Source organism: Mytilus galloprovincialis, chromosome 11 (genome assembly GCF_965363235.1).
Source record: "Mytilus galloprovincialis chromosome 11, xbMytGall1.hap1.1, whole genome shotgun sequence".
NCBI classification, from domain to species: domain Eukaryota; kingdom Metazoa; phylum Mollusca; class Bivalvia; order Mytilida; family Mytilidae; genus Mytilus; species Mytilus galloprovincialis.
This window is the reverse complement of record NC_134848.1, coordinates 64590148-64606770: the sequence shown is the minus strand read 5'-3', so window position 1 is coordinate 64606770 and position 16623 is coordinate 64590148. Positions and strand designations below refer to the sequence as shown.

Genomic DNA, 16623 nt, shown 5'->3' with positions numbered 1-16623 from the left:
CTTGATCCCCCAGTATTGACTCATACCTCTCTATTACATCAACAGCGTCTGCTATTGTGTGGCATTCCTGGTCAATACAACGACATTTCATTTCCAGAGTTATAACCTTGAACAACTGGTTTAATGCAAGAGACTCCTACGCTGCCAAGTCAAGGTCATAGTACGCCTTTTGCGCTAGTTGCCTTATATCGCCCCCACCTCAGCTATGATTTCCCCTGCCATGCGCCTGCGCATCTCTAACTTTGAGAGCCAACGATTTTTGTGTTTTGAACTCCCAAACCTCTGATCTAACTTTTGTGTTAGCATTTGGTATGTGCGCCTGCCGCCAGGAGACAAGCTCGTGTAGTATGTCCTTGCTTGACACCACTGCGCGCGCATTGATTTAGCAGACGATCTGCGTTAGTACATAATAAGTAAATAAAATACAACATAGTTCATTTCAACCATCTAAATATTTACAATATATTTGTGTCCGGCAGGGTATACTTATAAAATATCTTATCTGTGGTATTAAAAATACGATATTAGATCAATTGCCCAGGGGACGAATTGGTATTTAAAGATATAAAACACATGTTTCTGTCCCCACAAAATGGCAGACGACAAAGTCTCCGTAAATATATAATTGCAGTTGAAGTATTTTCCTATGTATATCAGGCATATTAGACGTTTAAATATGAATATTTGGTTACAAGAAATGATCCTTAATACGGGAATTACATGATATATAACACGAAGAAGGTAAGCCATGAGTAATTAAATACATTCCCTGCCGTAACACTTGTACAACAAAAAATGTAAACAAATGAAAAATTCATTTCACTTCCAGTGTTTTACACATTAAAAATTTGATTAACTTGATAATTACCACCCTAGTACCAACATATGTACACACCTAACTTGTAAAACTATGTTTTAGCTAATGAAATGCCTCCCCCTGTAATTTATTGGCAAACAAAAAAATGTAACTTTGGCCTGTGAAATCCATAACAATATAGTAAATTAATGCCATATCTTTGATTAAAAAAAATGTTTTACTTGCTCGTGCGAGCCAAATTACTATGCGTAAGAATACAACCGTTATGTTTAAAGGAATAATATTTCTGTTTCTGAATTTATAATATCGTAACAAGTATTTCCAATGCCTTACAATACTTTCAACCAAGCTCTAAATACCCGCGATTTTGCGGGTGTGTTGTGTTCTAGTAAATATTAAAACCAGAATGTTCTCTCCTAAGTCTATGATGAAAATACACAACATCACGTGGTTAAATCTTCAAACGTAATTAATCTACATGTTATCGAGATAATGCATAACACCTCGTTATGATTGATCTAGATACACACAGTGTACAGTGGTCGTTTCAAAACAAATATCATTGCGTCTTCTTTATACTTGTTTAGAAATCAAAGCGCTTATAAACATTCACATTATTAATCAAAGTGCTGGATAGCACTTGTGGAAAGTTTGCAACGGTAGATTTAATTTTTCAAATAGAGTTGTAAATGTATAGATTGCGTGGTTACCTTTAAAAAAACCTTTATCGAGAAATAATTATAACTGGATACTGCTACGAAATGTCTCCCAAACAAAACTCTAAAAATTACTAGTAGTCATTCCCACGGTCGCCTGACATTTGGCAAAGTCCAATACAAATTAGTCTTGTCTAGTAAAGTGATATATCAAAGCGCTTATAAACATTCACATTATCAAAAACTTAGTACATACAAGTAAAATGGTTGACATTTATGAAAGAGGTAAGGAATGCATTTTCCCTTTTAGAAATGGATTCAGTTACATATGTTTTGTTGAAAAGCAAATTAGCTCTTACATTTAAACGATTTATTGTCTGCAACTTAGTCTTTATTATTTTACTTTCCAATTAACTTTGATTGTTCCAATGTGGTAGCCTAGCCATAGAGCACAGTGACCTTATCAAAGAAGAAGATAACTCCTGTAAACATGACTTTTTATTTTGACTTCCGGCCGAGAGATATCGGCAATATATAAGCTTGAACCCCCTGAGGATTTCACGCAAAAACGTTTACAATCAAGTTACAAAGAATATACAGAAGCATTTTATAACTATAGACAAGATATAAAAAAGATACAAAAAGTATGTCAGGTCACAAGGGAAGAAAGGAAGTAAATAGTAGAAAGCAGATGAAAATTATGGGAAGGAACTCTAAATATGTTGCAGGGGTTATGAACCTTTGACGAGAAAACTAAAGTTTACAACTGTCGAAGGAAGGGTAAAAAAGACAGGAGGTAGTACGATTGAGAGATTCTTTGTAAAAATCAGGCCGTTGATCTTTTCGTTTGAATTGGTTTTTTTTTTTCATATCGGGAACTTTTATAGCTTACTATACGGTTAGGGAATTGCTCATATTTGAAGACCGAATGTCGACCTGCAGTTGTTTCTGTCCACGTACTTAGGTCTCTAGCAGAAATATATAGTTATAAAAGGTACCAGGATTATAATTAAGTACGTCAGACGCGCGTTTCGTCGTCTACATAAGACTCATCAGTGATGTTCATATCGAAATATTCATAAAGCCAACTAAGTACAAAGTTGAAGAGCATTGAGAATCCAAAATTCCAAAAAGTTGTGCCAAATACGGCTAAGGTAGTAAATGTCTCATTGTCATTCCTTTCATGTCTCCTAATCTTATATTTGGGTTTTCACTTCAAAATTCATTTTTTTCTGGCAGTTTAGCGTTTTCCCAAATATGTGTCAAACTAAAATGACAAAGGAGATTTTTAACCAGAATAGTATACCACAAACCATGCAAAAGTGACCAGTTTGCCACAGAGAAACCCTAAAATGATTTTGATGAAATAAGAAATTAAGAGGTCACAATTATATGATTCAAATTGCGAGAAAGGTAAATAAATTGTAATAAGGATCAAAGAGTTACGGATGAAAAATATCGATAGACCAAAAATAAAGCAATGACAAGAAGGGAACTCCAAGAATAATTTAGGCTTCTTCCCCCTCTTTACTAAGAAACATTAAGGACGTGTACAACAGCATAATGTGGTTTGAAATTCATTTAGTTTTGATACGGGGGTTAGGAGGAGAACCGGATAAAAATGTTTACCACAGTGTGTAAAAATAGCCCCCAAAAAGATGTATTAAAAGGATAAAATGATATAATAGGTACAACATAAATATTGCCAATAATATTTAGTCAAAGTTTCACAAATTTTCGTCCAGCGGTGTATGAGCAGATGCAGATACAAAAAAAAAAAAAAAAAAAAAAAAAAAAAAAAAAAACATACGGAGGACTCCTCCATCACTATAAATGGCGGGTATGCTAAATGTACTATTAATTCAGAAATGAAAATAAAAGTTGACTGCTCTTTACCACAATATCAACTTCCAAAGCAAGGTTGTCGGCTCTCTGAGCTTTCCCGAAGTCCTGCGTTTGATTGCCGAGTTTATGAGCTTCGGAAGTTGCCCTAATATAGGAATCCGAGAAAATCTGAAAAAAACTTTGCGTTTTTTAGCAACCATTTAACTTCAAGGGTGAGGGTGGAGTGTTTTTGTTTATTCCGAAAACACATTTCAAGAACAATGAAGGGTAGAACATGACTCATTGGGTAGCCAAACCTCTCATTTTATGACTTCAACATTGATGACCATCATGATTGGGTAGTGTACACGAGCAGACCGTAAACCCTATGGCCTACAACACTGAGTATGCAAACATGATTCGCACTTTTCAGTTGATTTCAGAAATTTACGCAAAATCAGTGCTTGAAAGCCATATGATAAATTCAAGTTACCTCAAACAATGTATTTTACAGAAGTGGAAACAACCAATACTACTTTTATTGTCGTGTTGTAAGCCATTATAAGATATATTACTAGATAGATAGTCTATAAACTGGATTTATGTTACAACTGTCACCTGCCCTAAACTGTTCGAGACAAAAACTCTAAAAATCAACCGTAATCTTCTTTTTGTGGTTAAATTTCTTAGATTCTATTTACTTAATATACTACAGTTTTTGTGAACAAACCAAGAAAAAAGTTTATTTGTGCCCTTTTTTGCCTCTAACTCCTAAACTGTTGGTACCAAACTCTCTTTAGTGGTTATAAATCTTGTGTTAAAACTTTTATCGATTTTCATTCACTTACAATAAAGTTATTATCCGGAAAGCATCCGTCTTCGGACAACGCTGGAAACGACGACGACGACGCACCTTATACCTACATACAACAAAACCGTTTAAAAATTAATCCATATTAAAAAAGTTTAAAACTAACAATTATTTACAATTATTTACAGGGCATGGGCTCGCTAGTTTGTAGCTTCGTTTCGTGTGTATTTTAGTCAAGACATTATCAAATTAACTATCATTTTCATTAATGATAAACAAAAAAAATGCTATTTTATAATTTTTCTATGTCTCGTAGGTAGTGCCCCTTGGAAGTTTTCTTTTCATTTCTGTTGGTTTATGTTTAACTTTTATTGTAAAGTCCACTTTCTGTTACTAGGATATCATTTTGTTGTGGCTTCGAATCAATCATTCCTTCATTGTGTAATTATGCCATAGTTATTTTTTTAATGTATTGTCAATGGGTTTAGTCTGTAGAATGTCTGAATGGTTTTTTTCTTTATTGACACCCCTGTTTGTTTGAATTGAATGAAATATTCACGACTGAATCCCAACTTTTACATTTTTACTACTAGTAGATGAATTATGTACTTTTGTTTTGTTCACACATTGTTGTCAGTACAATGGAATATTAATAGACTGACACACAATTAAGAGGTTTAGCTAGCAATAAAACCCGATTAAATCCACGATTTTCTACACAAGGAACTGCCTGTTTGAAAGCAGGAGTATGACATTTGATTTCTATTCGTTTGATATGTTTGAGCTTTTGATTTTCCTATTTGTGAAGGGAGTTTCCGTTTTGATTTTTCTTTGGAGTTATGGTTATTTACCGTAAACCACATTTTAGTATTGATGCAGTAATTATTAACATACTAGAACTTTGTATTTGAACATTCATATTAGTTTTGAATTTTTTGGAGAAATATAATATTTACATGCAGTGCGTGATTCTGTATTAACTAACAATATTTTTCAAATGTCTGACAAATATATCCAATGGGCTAGATTCAATATTGACCATGACAAAAGTTGTATTTGTGTTACATTTATTTATATATGTTTTCAAATCAATACAGTAAACACACCACGTATATATAATAACTTGCATAATATTTTGTAGCCTTTTTCACAAAAAATCTTAAGAGTAAGATGAATCGTAAGTCTAAAATATTCCTAAACAATTCAACTAAATATTTTAATCGTAAGATTATTACGCATAAGTTTTTTTTTTGTGTAAAGGTCTACTGAACTATATTTTATGAGATACAGAACCTTTTATCAATATGAAATCAGTTGGTGAACATTTCTTTGGTCTTACGAGATATTGGCTTTTAATTTAAATTATTCAATATTGGTTATATTGTTGTGTCAAAGGTTATTTTTCTTTGATATACGTTTTATATGATTGATAGCTGATTGACCAGCGTGACATTCAGAAAATCAAGAGACAATCTTACTGATAACTGTTTTCATAAAACATTCATAAAGGTGATAAGATCGTTGTTAAATCTAGCACTTGCAATCTTTGATCTTGGTGTTCAATTAAGTATAATTATTATTATTATTATAATTTCGTGACGTAATCTTTTCTGGCGTAACCAATCTGACTTACGATTCTTATGTAAAAAAGACTAAAAATGGAAATTTCTAAATACATATCAGTTACAACTTTTTTTTACTATGAACGAGATGATCCAATACGCTAGGAGCACGAATAGCAATAATAATACCAGGTTCACTCAATTGGCACTTCTTTCTGATTAAAAGTCGTGGCATCGTGACCCAAGGTTCTTTAGATAAGATCATGAAAGTTAAAGGCATTTCATTGAACAATGAGAATATTATAGACGAACTTAATGTGTCGAAATTAAGTATTAAACTTAGTTTACGCAAACCCGAAAACCATCCTGCCAGACTGCATACTTTCAATTTGTTTAGCGAATCTTCTATGCAGTAAGCCACTGACTTCTTTAAACCGAACACACTTGTGTAATACGTGAAGCTATTTGTGATGAGAATCTTTCTATCAATGATCACAGTATCCTTGTTAGGAGTCTCTATCATGAATCCAATTTCTAGAAGTACAGTATTATTTGGTAAATTTATGAATTCGGGAATTGCTATATCCAGTATGTGAATTATGTTTTCATAACGATGAAAGTTATCTAAGGGTTTAATCGAAACAAATCTTTGGAACTCATTAAACAGTACTGTTTTTGTACCAGGTGTTGAATTCCGGTTAGCAAACACTGTGTTTTCTCCGGATATAAATAAAGGAACATTAGGGAAAAGTGTTGACTTGTCAAACAGCTGACCTGTAGATGTAATTGTAATCGAAATATATTTCTTGTCATCATAAATTCCATATACAGGCCACACAACAAACTCATTGGATACGTTTTCGAAGGTATGCAGAGGGACATCATTTGACAATATTTCACACCTACGTTTGTGTAGTTCAATGTTAACTGTGAAAGAAGCTTCTGTGAAGCTTTTATTTCTCCTGCTCTTAAATATTGATTTTTCGGGAAATAGTTGTTTTTCATTAGTTCGCAAACAAATTCCCACATCGTTTTCGCATGCATATCCTGTTATTACCCATGAATTATGTTTCCTCTCATACAAGTATAAGGAACTATCGTCCTTTTTAGTTGTTATACCAAATTCAAATATGACATCATTTACATCTCTTCTCCCAAAATGAATGTTTTTTTCTTTTTTCTTTTTATTGATTTTAGTTTCAATTAAAAGTATAATATCCAAGTGATATTCTTTTCTTCTACTGAAGCCTTTTTCTCCATAAATCCGTCTATTGCTGTGTTGAGACTGTCTGCAAATCATACCGCTTTCACTCATCCTTGTCGACACTGTTCTGTTGTCAGCCGTGTTACATGGAAACATATATGGATTGTTGCCTTCTATATCAAAATGTAAACCTGGAACTAAGCACGTACATTTATTAATCTAATTTTTCAAAATTGAAATCAACATAACAAATAGACGAAATTTAGGTTAAAACATGTAAGTGCATACAGCTAGATTTTTGTAAAGCAAATGATTAATATTGAAAGTATTGAAATCCTTATATGCTAGTTGTATTTCAAAAAGATCTGGATTTTTTAAAATGGGCGATAGACTTCACATGAGCCTAAAATGTTCATGCATTCAAAGCGGTTGTAAATTTGCTTTTGCTTATCATTCATAAAAAAAATCAAAACCCAAACAAACATGGGCTTGGCCGAAAAAAATATAAGTATTTTGTCAAATCTTAACCGAAAATTGTGACAACTTTAAAATTCCAACACGCATAACAATAAACATTGTTAAAATGTTTAAACTTTATAGATTTCTTTATTCGGGTAGGTTTATACAAACATACGATCTGTATTGTGTCTTATACTAGTAGAGGTATATAATGTTTAACAACCATATAACATCAATTAGTAAACACATTACTTTTGAACTATGAAAATCAAGTAGTTTGTGGACTTTTCCGAGTAAGTTTTAAAAGAGTTCAAACAAATATATTTCACTCCACCCCTGAGGACAAATGCGTGAATAAGGTGTAACACTCCCTTACACAAACACAACGACGATTCAAATAAGCACAATCGCAAATAATGAATACCGCTGCGACCTGTTTATTCCAGACACTTTAAACTTATTCCAAATGCTTTAGTGAAACATTTTAATTGGAACCTTTTGGAAGCAATTTTGACTATTTTTAAGACTAAATGAAAACCGAATCATAATATCTCTCCATAATGAGAAAATAATGGAACAATCAACCAGAGTCTTTTCCGTACTAGTTCATTTGAGGGTCCTCTTCGCGGTTCGCGTTTCAAATATTCCGATTTATTTGAGAATTTAGATACAGTGATTCGGACCAGAGTCGTATAACTTAATCTCAGACAGGGGCTAGCAAACATTATTTATTTGTATCTGAATAAATGTTAAAATGTGATTAGGGAAGGGACTTTCCAAACTTGATATTCTCCTAAGTTCAGTATTTTTGTGATGTTACTTTTTTAAAGAATTTTCCCCTACAAATGTATGTAACTTTAATATAATGTAAATATAAGGACTCGTTAGCAATTAAATCCCCTTATAATGTTAGATATCATGAATTTTATGACAAATGATAATCATGCTACCATATGTTATGGCTGATACACAATATAAGGAGTAGCGATTAGCGTTAAAATAAACCTGTCACCGTAACATTTCTTATGTGTCTGATCAAAGTCAGGAACTTGTCATATTTTTTTCCAATCTTGTACATGGAGTAGACAATAGGCCGTCTGTTTGATATACTTCATTTCGGGCTTACTATTTGATATGGATTTTGCTGAATACTGAAGGCCGTTTGTACCGTTTTGTCCCCAAGGGTATCACCAGCACAGTTGTCAGCACTTCGGTGTTGACATGAATATCAATTACATGGTCATTTTTATAAATTTCCTGTTACAAAACTGTGAATTTTTCGAAAACCTAAGGATTTTCTTATTCCAGGAAAAAATTACCTAAGCCGTATTTTGAACCACATTTTGGAAATTGTGGGTTCTGAATACTTTTTTGCCTCATGCATAGATTACCGTAGCTGGATTTGGCAAAACGTTTAAGCATTTTAGAGCTCAATGCTCTTCAAATTTCGTACTTTATTTGGTCTTTTTAACGTTTTTTTTGGATTCGAGCGTCACTGATGAGTCCTTTGTAGACAAACGCGCGTCTGGCGTATATACAAAATTTAGTCCTGATATCTATAATGAGTTTATTTTATACCTTCAACCTTGTACTTGTTTGGCTTTATAACTTTTTTGATCTGAGCGTCACTGATGAGTCTTATATAGACGAAACACGCGTCTGGCGTATTAAAATTATAATCCTGGCACCTTTGATAACTATTGTGATCTTGAATATTCACATTATCGAATTTGGTTCATGATTTGGTAACTTGTCACATTGGCAAGCATGATTTTCATTAAATACAGTAGTTTGAGTTATACTTCTTAAATAAATATCTGTATGGATAATCAAATATATTCAAGTGATCATTTTTATTATCCAGCCAACAGACAAAATATAGTACTTGTGATCTTGTATATGTTCAGTTAGTCTATTCTTATTTCTAAGTTTATTAATGACGACGACTAAAGATAAAAGTTTCACTGAGAGTTTTGTAACACTAGCCTGGTAATAATGGGTAAACGAGTGTTTTATCCATGTTCCATAGGTATTAAATACAACATACCATATCCTGGATCAACTTCATGCATTGGTGTTGTCCGAGCCAAGAATGGAACCACCATTACTAGTATGATCAGTGTAATTATTATCAGTTTAAGACACTGGTATAGAAATCGTCCAATCTTCTGGATACTCGATATGCTGGCATATAGTAAAACTCTAGCCACCTCCATTATAGCTAATACAAATATTTAATTTTTACATAAGTTAAAAAAGATACAAACATAATAGTAATAATCAACTAAGGTCAAGAATATTTTTTTTCATTTTGCTCGGTATTAGTCCAGAATATTTCCCTGTCCTAGTAGAAATGTTAGTGACATGACCTTTTGTATAAACAGAAAAAAAATAATATTTAGAATTATCTTCTCTAATATTTTGAGTAATGAAATAATACACTACGGATACGAAAGTAAAAAGTTAATTAAGAAAAATGCAATCGACAAAACAGTAAAAATTAATAATGCAATGCTGCAAAGTTTCACAGTGGAGAAAACTGATGAGCCAATTGGACATAACAGTACACGGAAATAAGTTTAAATATTTTATAAAATTATAAACATTTATATGCATGTGCAATTAATTACTATTGGAGTGTCAACAAGTATTTGATGAATTGCATGCACATTGGTGATTTTGAATCTGTTCAAAGTTTTGATTTTTCTACCCGATATAGCACTTTGCCTATTCCCATTTAGAAAAAAAATTACAGCCCTAATTAACTGGGCATTTTTAACAGTCAGAATGCAAGTACATATGTTCAAACTCTTTTAGTTCATTTTTTAATAGCAATAAAAAAAAGAATTGTGTCAATTGGACATTCTTTGAAACTATATATGCGCTTGAATATTTAATTGATTACATTCTTGTTCGCTTTTGAGATTCCGTATATCGTCAAACTATTGGAATTCCAATGGGGATTTACTATGCACCACTTATTGCAGACCTGTTTTTGAATTGTTTTGAGTTACACTTTATGACTAGCATTAGCAAAGACCCATCGAAAAAACATTTGATACAAAAAATTAACAATACTTTTAGATATTATATACATGTATTATATATGATGAACTTACTTTAAATAAAGCTAATACTAACAATGACCACTGCCTTTACCTCGATCTGGATATCTATATCATTAACGGGAAGCTTAATAAAAAAGATTATGATAAAAGTGATGATTTTTCATTTCCTATCGTTATTTATTCATTTTATGGTGTTTATCTATCTCAACTTGTTCGATTTGCTCAGGTATGTAACACCGTATTAGATTTTAGCGAGAGAAATGTATGTATTACTGAAAAATTGTTACACCAGGGTTTTAGATATCACAAACTAGTCAAAACATTTACTAAATTTTATCATCGGTATAAGGATATAATTCGTAAATATAACTCAACATGCAGACACCTTATACGTTCAGGTATTTCACATCCAATCTTTTTCAAAGCACAAAAATGTCAGTATTCACCTCAAAAGCTTAAAAAATCTTTAAACAGACTTATTAAGAAGGGATATAGTTACGATACTGTTTTCAGGTCATTTAAGATTGCATATTTGACTTTAATATTAATTAACTTATAGTGTCTTTGCTCGGAACTAAACACATTTATTTAAATATAAAACAGTTGTTGGCATGACACGGGTTATGTTCTTCTCATATATTTTATGATAGTATGATACTAAACCCCGAATGGGAGGAATTGTGCCTGATATTTATATGATGAAGACATTGAGGTCCAGAGCTGGCATGTCAGTTAACTGCTGGTTGTCTGTTATGTATGTATTGTCATTTTTTTTTTGTTACATCTTCTGACATTGTACTCGGCTTCTCTTGAACTGAATTTAAATGTGCGTATTGTTATGCGTTTACTTTTCTACATTGGCTAGAAGTATAGGGGAGGGTTGAGATATAATAAAAATGTTTAACCCCGCCGCAATTTTGCGCTTGTCCCAAGTTATCCCAAAAAATCGTGATGTCATGCCAAAAAATGACTTACATGTCCTCGTCTTTCCACAAACAATACGGTAAGGTCCACGTTTAATGGTCACACAATTTGTTTAAATTTTAAAACTGATATTACTTGACAAACAAACAGTATTATATTTTTACTCACATGAAATAAACCGGGAAGCGGTATACAGTACGTAAGTGAAACTGGACGATATTTATCTTAACGCACGCAAGAACATTTGTATCGTTTGCAACGACCCAGTAAATTCAAAAGTATCATTTATCAACATCTTATGAAGCACAATCATCCTATTAAATATTTTACAGTTCAACCTTTAGAAGTAGTAAATAAGCATCCTGGTGAATCCCATTCAAAGTTTGTACGATCACGGAAAATAATTGAAATAAATTGGACCAAAAAATTACAGACATTCCGCTTTCTTGGTCTTAATAATATGATGGGAATTGGTAACATATCAAGAACCGATTTTGTTAACATTTTGTATATAGTTTCTAAAATAGTTCGTAAAAATTGTTCTCATGGACGTAGAAAAATTCGCAATCGAAGAAAATGACCCATCAATGATTTGTTAAGTTAACCAATATTACCTGCTTGTTTTGTTCCGTCCACTTTGTCTAAGTGATTTATTATAGCTTCAAATTTATTTGAAATTTCATCTATTTCATTTGAAAGACTGTTTCCTTGAACGTCTAATTGATCTATCTCAGAAACCAAAAAATTACGCAGATGTTCACGCACAGTCCGTTCAAGCGTCAAAAATGAAATTTTAGAAGAGTTTTCCAGAAGCTCCTCTGATATTTTGCAGCATTCGTTTGCATTCATAAGAAATAATGTCAATTTTTCATTCGTTGTATTCAAACGCTTTTCATTTCTGTCGTGTACCTTTTCTAAGCAGTCAATAACCTTTTCTCTTTTTTCACGAAGCTTTTGAACACCTTTATCATACGAATCGTTTACTTGTTTCCTGTAAGCTTTTGCCTGATCATTCAGAAATTGAATACTCTTTTTTGATCTATTTTCAAGATCTTTTACAGTTGTTTGTTTATTTCTCACACTTTGGAGCAACTGTTGAAATTTTTGTTTTCGATCAGCAATCATTGACTCAATATCTTCTACTGGGTGATTTTTGTGTTCCATTATAACACAGGTTGCACAGAGAGCTTTTTCACAGTTTGAATTTTTACAAAAAAAAACGTAAACGCCCTCTATCGTGACCAGTTTGATCACACAAATCATTTTCTTTTATTTTATTAGGAAATGAAACCATTTCTGTCATGAAATCGTGCATTGGGTAGATGCTCTGGTGCTTTTGAAAGCAATCCGAACAAATTCGCATAACACATGTTTTACACGTGACAGATAAATGTTTGTTTTTCCTGCATATTGCACATTTTTCTAAAACATTTTTCTTATGTTTTTGTAAAAAATCTGTTAAATCTCGTCTTGTGTTGTCCTTTGGTAAACTTGTTAGTTCTCCTTTTTTAAATTTATGCATCTGATTACATAATGGACAAATCAACGAATTTCCTTTGTGTATAGTAAGAATGCATTTTATACAAAATGTGTGCAGACATGGGAGTAGTTTTGGGACATGAACACCCTCGTCGTAAACCTCGGTGCATATTCCACATTCCAAATACCTTTGTCGTAACTCCATAACCAAAGCATGGCTATTGTTTTCTGACATCTTTGTGATTAACTAAAAAGACAATTTTATAAACATATATAGATACATGTACAGGTTTGTATGATTAGCAACTTTCGATAAATATTCAATATATGCATGTATATTGTCGGGAAATATAAAAGTTATTTGTAGGAGCAGTAGAAACAGTACAAAAAGCGAGGCTTGTTTTGAAGCGAGTACAAATAAATGTTATATTTCCCGACAATGTACATACAAATGTATATTGTTTTTATTCTGAAATTTATTCCATACTCAAAATTTCAGTTATTTAAGTCCGAATCACTGTGTCTAAATTCTCAAATAAATTGGAATATTTGAAACGCGAACCGCGAAGAGGACCCGTAAATGATCATATGAACTGGTACGGAAAATTAAATATCCACGTTACCGCTTGCTCAACATGGAAGCGGGATAACAGGAGACTTTTTAGAAGCAAAAACTTATTTGTATACCTGTTATTTGTACAAAGATATATATTATAACATCTTATATATAGTGTTAATCTTAACTAATGTGTATTTGTTTTCTTAATATATATACAAGAGATCATTGTATATTCAAGGACAGGAGTATAATGGACAGGATGATTTTTCCTGCCAATAACTAAACAATATATTTCACAAGAAAGGTTGAAAATGTATATAATGTTAAAAAAGACTGCAGAAAATTATTTTAAACTCAAGTAAAACATATAACAACACAGACTAATATGGATTGATTGATTTATCGAGTGGTAATATTTCATGCATGTTCAGTGCGAGAAAAAGTAAACAAATAATACAATAGGTAAGATTTGTAACTTAGAGGCTATAAAGAGGAGCCTCTTTCGCCCACCTTGGTGTATGTGCATATTAAACAAAGGACACATATGAATTCATGACACAATTGCGTTTTGGTGATGTGTTTGTAGATCTTACTTTACTAAAAAGTATTGCTGCTTAATTAAATCTCTATATTTAATGAACTAGACTCAGTAGTAACAGTGGAACTATTTTATAAAAAATTTCAAAATTTATGAAAATTGTTAAAAATTTACTATAAAAAGCAATAACTCCATAAGGGGGCAATTGTCCATTTTGATCATGTTGACTTACTTTGCTGTAAATTAATGTTTGTTACAGATTATCTCTATCTATAATAATATTTAAGATAATAACCAAAAGCTGCAAATCCAACAACCGGTAGCCTGATTGGTCTGAAATTTTCAAGACAGATAAATCTGGCCCAAATGAACAATTTTAAACCTATGTCAGATTATTTCTTAACGCATTGGTTGCAGTGATATGAACCAGAAACTGCTTTTCACCTTATGACCAACATTTTGCCATGACTGCCATCGTGGTTCGCGAGCAGGGTCATCATACATATTTCTAAACTTTATACTCTAATAATGATTTTGGACAAGTTTGGTTAAATTTGTCTTAGTAGTTTCAAAGAAGATTTTTGTAAAAGATTTCAACAATTTACAAAAAAATGTAAAAAAATTACTATAAAGGGCAATAACGCCTAAAGGGGTTAACTGATTATTTTGGTCATATCGACTTATTTGTAGATCTTACTTTGCTGAACATAATTGCTGTTTATTTTTATCTTTTTTTAAAATAATATTCAAGATAAAAACTTGAACTGCAAAATTTCCTTAAAATTACCAATTCAGGGGCAGCAACCCAACAACGGGTTGTCTGATTCCTATACAAATTTGACTGTAGATAGATCTTGACCTGATAAACAATTTGCACCTATCAGATGTCATATAATTGCTATAAAAGTTTCAGAGATTTAAGACAAAATCGACATTTTACCTCATGTTCTAATTTTAACCATAGCGGCCATCTTGGTTGGTTGGCCGGGTTACCGTAAACATTTCTTAAACAAGATACCACAAATGATGATTATGGTTTAGTCTGGTTAAATTTTGCCCAGTAGTTTTAGATGAGAAGGATTTTGTAAAATTTTGTAAAATTTCACGACCGACGACGACGAACGCCAAGTGATGAGAAAAGCTCACTTGGCCAATGATAAAGGCCTTCCTGGATGATGGTAGGGGAAATCTTTACTGCCACTGGAAAATGAGGGTAGATTGGACAGGGACTTAAAGTCTTGTAACAGGCCACCTATGGACCGTTCACAGTTGCTGCAAGGGTTCATCACACGTACAAAGAGCGTGACACTCTCTTTACACCAGGCGTCGGAATTAACGTCCCCATTCTGTCCAGACGTGGCTGCAAACCTGCTATACCCCGCACAGTCAAACAGACGTCACACTTTGGCAAGGGTTTTACTACCATCGGATAAAGACCAAGTTACCATATTTCGTATCCCCTAGTAACCCTTGAGGGGTTATATATAGAATCTGGAAAAACCTATATATTCAAATAATAATTCGAGGTTCCGTATATATGTGAATAAACTCATCATAGATACCAGCTAGGATTAAAATTCTAAATATAAGCCAGACGCGCGTTTCGTCTACAAAAGACTCATCAGTGACGCTCGAATGAAAAAATGTTAAAAAGGCCAAAACAATTACGAAGTTGAAGAGCATTGAGGACAAAGATTCCTAAAAAGTTTGCCAAATACAGCTACTGTAAAATATTCCTGAGGTAGAAAAGACTTAGTATTTCAAAAATTCGAAAATTTGTTAACAGTTAATTTATATTTATGAGCATATCAATGATAACTCAAGTGAACACAACAGTGCTGACTACTGGGCTGGTGATACCCTCGGGGAAATAAACCTCCACCAGCAGTGGAATCGACCCAGTTGTTGCAAATAAACTCATAAAAGAAACCAGGATTAAAAATTTTATATATACGACAGACTCATCAGTGACGTTCGAAAACAGCAAAACAGCAAATCCTACATGTTAAATATTACTTGAATTGCTATTTAATCGGTCTATCACAGTCTAATAGTGACGTTTTACGTTAAAACATTACTTTGATTGCCGTATTTTTGTAGATAAAGTAGTATTTTTTCGTAAGACAAAACATTCAATATAAATCATGACTTTTCATAAAAAATAAATCACACATATATTTTCTGTTACTTCTTAGTGGTTTTCGGCAAGTGGAAATCGAAGAGGCTGATAGTGAAATGTGACATTTACAACTAAATATGGAATAAGAATATAATGCCTTTTGGTAAGTGGTTGTATAACGCTGTAGTATATATTTTAACGGAGCATAAAAAGGACAATTAGAGGACTCCGAAGAAAAAGCCTTCTTAATTATATTAATGATATAAACATTTTTCGTCAGATGTGGTACACTATATTATAAAACTTGATGCAGTTTTGGGTTGGATTCGTATTTATTTATCAGTCTTCTTTCGATACACTGAGGTCAGTATCATGCCTTGCGCCACAACTGGCTTACTCCCATTCCCCTACCCCGATCCGAGTACAATACACTCGAAACTTGTGCTTCCAAAGTCGGTGTTAGGGCTGCTATTTCACAAATTTATAATGGGGTAGAAAAGGTAATCGCATACGGTCGGATGAAACTACATAAACATTTATAAAGATAGTTTTTCACACGGATGGAGCTTTTGGTTGTAAGGAAGTACGAGGTTAAAATGGACG

General features: G+C 32.7%; 1 protein-coding gene across 1 annotated transcript; it reads right to left on the bottom strand.

The window, feature by feature from the left end:
• Nucleotides 1-5158: 5158 nt before the first annotated feature.
• Nucleotides 5159-12735, bottom strand: LOC143052606 (uncharacterized). The gene is made up of 3 exons (XM_076225674.1): nt 11940-12735; nt 9381-9554; nt 5159-7071 (listed from the first exon to the last, which is right to left on the bottom strand). Exons 1-3 carry the CDS (start codon nt 12586-12588, stop codon nt 5792-5794), a joined length of 2103 nt encoding a protein of 700 aa, XP_076081789.1. The 5' UTR covers nt 12589-12735; the 3' UTR covers nt 5159-5791.
• Nucleotides 12736-16623: the final 3888 nt, after the last annotated feature.